This window comes from Lucilia cuprina, chromosome 3, assembly GCF_022045245.1.
Source record: "Lucilia cuprina isolate Lc7/37 chromosome 3, ASM2204524v1, whole genome shotgun sequence".
In the NCBI taxonomy this organism is placed as follows: domain Eukaryota; kingdom Metazoa; phylum Arthropoda; class Insecta; order Diptera; family Calliphoridae; genus Lucilia; species Lucilia cuprina.
In genome coordinates this window covers 3350516-3353583 of record NC_060951.1, presented here as the reverse complement: position 1 = coordinate 3353583, position 3068 = coordinate 3350516, and the positions used below count along the sequence as shown (strand labels likewise).

At 29.4% G+C, this 3068-nt stretch overlaps 1 protein-coding gene across 1 annotated transcript; it reads left to right on the top strand.

The window, feature by feature from the left end:
* The first annotated feature begins 77 nt into the window (after nucleotides 1–77).
* On the top strand, nucleotides 78–2856 carry LOC124419089 (thyroid receptor-interacting protein 11-like). Its single transcript, XM_046947391.1, has one exon. It carries the CDS (start codon nucleotides 163–165, stop codon nucleotides 2803–2805), a length of 2643 nt encoding a protein of 880 aa, XP_046803347.1. The 5' UTR covers nucleotides 78–162; the 3' UTR covers nucleotides 2806–2856.
* The last annotated feature ends 212 nt before the right edge of the window (nucleotides 2857–3068 follow it).

Sequence of the window (3068 nt, the reverse complement as noted above, 5' to 3'; positions counted from 1 at the left end):
TATCTATCTATCTATCTATCTAATCTACCTATTTCAAACCTCCTTATCCAACACTGCTTTTTTCCGTTTGTCAAAAACTCTACAAAATTCATTAATAAATTTTGATTAATTTTCTTTTAAATTTGAAAAAAATTCAAAACGGCCTCAAAATTTTCGCTAGTAATGTCTAAATCTTCAGTTTATCCTCTCTACGCCATTGAATCCTTAACACCTCTATGTCAACATCAAAAAATTCCCCAAACAATTCGCACTGTATTCCATCAAGATAAACCCATACGTTTGGTGGAACATATGCATCTAACGAAAATTGGTCAATGTTCTTGCAATCTATGCGAAAAACGAAACAAATCTTTTTGTGAATGTCTGTGGAGGGAGAATTCTGATGCTCGAACTAGAAGAGATTTAGAAAACTACAGTTTTAAATGGCAATCACCAGTGAAAAGTGAAGAAAAAGGTGCAACATTTTGTAATCGTTTCAATAACAAAGAGAAATTTAAGACAAAACCTTTTAATTTTATGCAAAAATTTCGTCGTAATTATAGAAAATCGAAACAATTTTGGTGCAAAACTAAAGCAGTAGAAGCTGAAGATACTTTCTATTGGATTTTGAAACCCAAAGAGAAAATGTTCTCTTCCGAAACGGATTTAAATAGAAAATTACAAATTAAAACTTTAAGAGAAGAAATTTTAAAGATGATTAAGGAAAAAGAGTTAAAATTGAATGAAGAGCAAAAGAAAGGCATGGAAAATGAAAAGAAAAGTAATAAAAGTTTAGATAAGGAAGTGGTTCACAAAAGCTTGGCTTTAGCAAAGTCACAAAACCAACAGCAGGTAGCGTACAGCAAAAGCTCTTCAATTAAAAGTTTAGACAAACAAAACGAAGAGAATTTGCAAGTTTTGCTGTTGCCTTCAGAAAGTAAAAGAAAAATTGCTTTAAAAGAGAATAAAGCTCAAGTAGACAAAAGCTCTTTAGCCAAGGCAAACAGCCAAAGTAAAAATCTAAAAATGGGAAAACTTCAAACTAAATTGAGTTTTCTAAAAAATCCGCAAAGTTTTGTGGAAAGTAAACAACCGGCAGACAATTTACAAATCTCACAGACAACTGAGCAATTGCTAGAACAAGCAGAGAAAGGAAAAAGCTTTTCTAGTTCAAAAACTAAAAATGAGCTTCAAACTAATCAAAATAATTTAGAAAACGTTAAGAAAGGTACAAGTTTTTTGTGTAATACAAAAGTGAAAGCTTTTAAAACAACACCTTTGAAAAGCTATAAACAGCGAAAAAGCTCTTTAAGGGAAATTAAAAGTTTTACTAAAAAACAACCAAATTCTCAAAGATGTGCATGCGAGAGATTGAATAAAACAAAGTTGGCATCAAAAACAAAAAGCTTTTTACAAAAAAAGTTTTCTGGAAAAAAGCTTGATGTAAAAGAAAGCTGCAAAGAAGAATCTAAAAGCTCTTTAGGCAAAATTGATGATAAAAATAAAGATAAAGCTGATGAAAACAAACTTAAACAAACAAAAAGTTTTGCTGAGAAGTTATCAAAGGATAAGCAAGTTAATGTGAAAGCTAAAAGCTCTCTAGAAACAAAAATAAACAAACAACATAAAAAAGTTAAGCTGGAAACAAAAAATTTGTCTAAAAATGATTTAAAACACAACTTAAAGGAAAGAAGCTCTTTAACGAAATGTGAAGATATATTAAAGCTTAAAAGCCCTCAAAGTAAATGTAATGTAAATGCAATAGAAGAGAAATGTAATAATGAAAATTTATTGCAAAATAAACAAAATTCTCGCGAAAGTTTAGCTAAATTAAACAAAAGCTCTGTTACAAAACTACATCCACCACTAGAGAAGAGTAAAACGAAAAGCTTTTCAAAATCTAAAATGGATATTCCTTTACCACAAACAAATTCAGTTTTAATACATTACATACGAAATATAACAAGAGCTAAAGCTTTTAAAAGCTCTGCTAAAAGAAAAGAAATTAAAACGAAAACAAAACTTCAGGCGAAAAGCTCTACAGAAACTAATAAAACAACGCCAAAAATACCAATATCTCTACAAAATGTTGAGCTTAATCAAAGCTCTTTTACCGAGGAACAAATTAAACAGGAAAAGAGAGTGCATTTGAAAAGCTTACGCAAAACAATAAAAAGTTCTTTAAAGCAAACTAAAACCCTAGAGGAAAAGCAGGCCAAAATGAAAAGCTTAAAAGAGTTTAATAATAGTTTAAATAAGTCAAATAGAAGCGGCAAAACTTTAAGTCCAATAACTTCATTAAACACCTACAATCATTTAATGCAGTCCGTAGTACAGAGATACCCCAAAAATATGATGCCCAAAACATACAAAGAAGAAATTTCACGAGTTTATGAAGAAAATCACCAAAAAACTAAAGCTTCCCTAGATAAACCTGTAACCATAGTCGAATTTTATACCCAAATGAATGCTTTCAGTGATTTACAGCTGAAAAGCTCGGATATACTTAAACCAGAATCGAAGTTAGACAAGAAAAGTGAAGAGAAATCAAAGAAATTACAAACGAATTCATTAGAAACTCAAAGTATGACATCGTCACCTGCTAAAAAGCCTTCTCTAAAGCTTAAACAGACCACAAAATTCTCTACCAGTTCCTGCTATTCCAAAACTTTAGATAAATTAACAAATTTAGGAAAACCTAAAACGAGAATCCAATTAAATAGAATACAATTTGAATTTGCTAAAGATCCCTTAAAGGTGTTAGAAGATGTGGGCTTTCAAACGTTAAAAACGAAACGTAAGAAAACTAAAGAGAAAAAGTTGTGAAATTGTTGTAAAAAAGCTCTAATGTAAAAAAGCTTTAAAACTGAAACTATTAGTTAAAAAGACTTTATAAAAGATTTTAGTTAAAAAAGCTTTAAGGTAAACAAACTTTAAAAAAGCTTTTAGTTAAAAAAACTTTCAAAAAGCTTTAAGTTAAAACACCTTTATAAAAGCTTTTCAAAAGGTTTTAGTAAAAACAGTTTTTTGCCAAAAAAAAAAATTTTAAAAGCTTTTAGTGAAAAAAAAAATACTTTTTAAAGGCTTTT

Bases quoted from the DNA above. Each gene is read 5' to 3' on its own strand.
- LOC124419089 (XM_046947391.1), top strand. From the start codon at position 163: ATGTCTAAATCTTCAGTTTATCCTCTCTACGCCATTGAATCCTTAACA.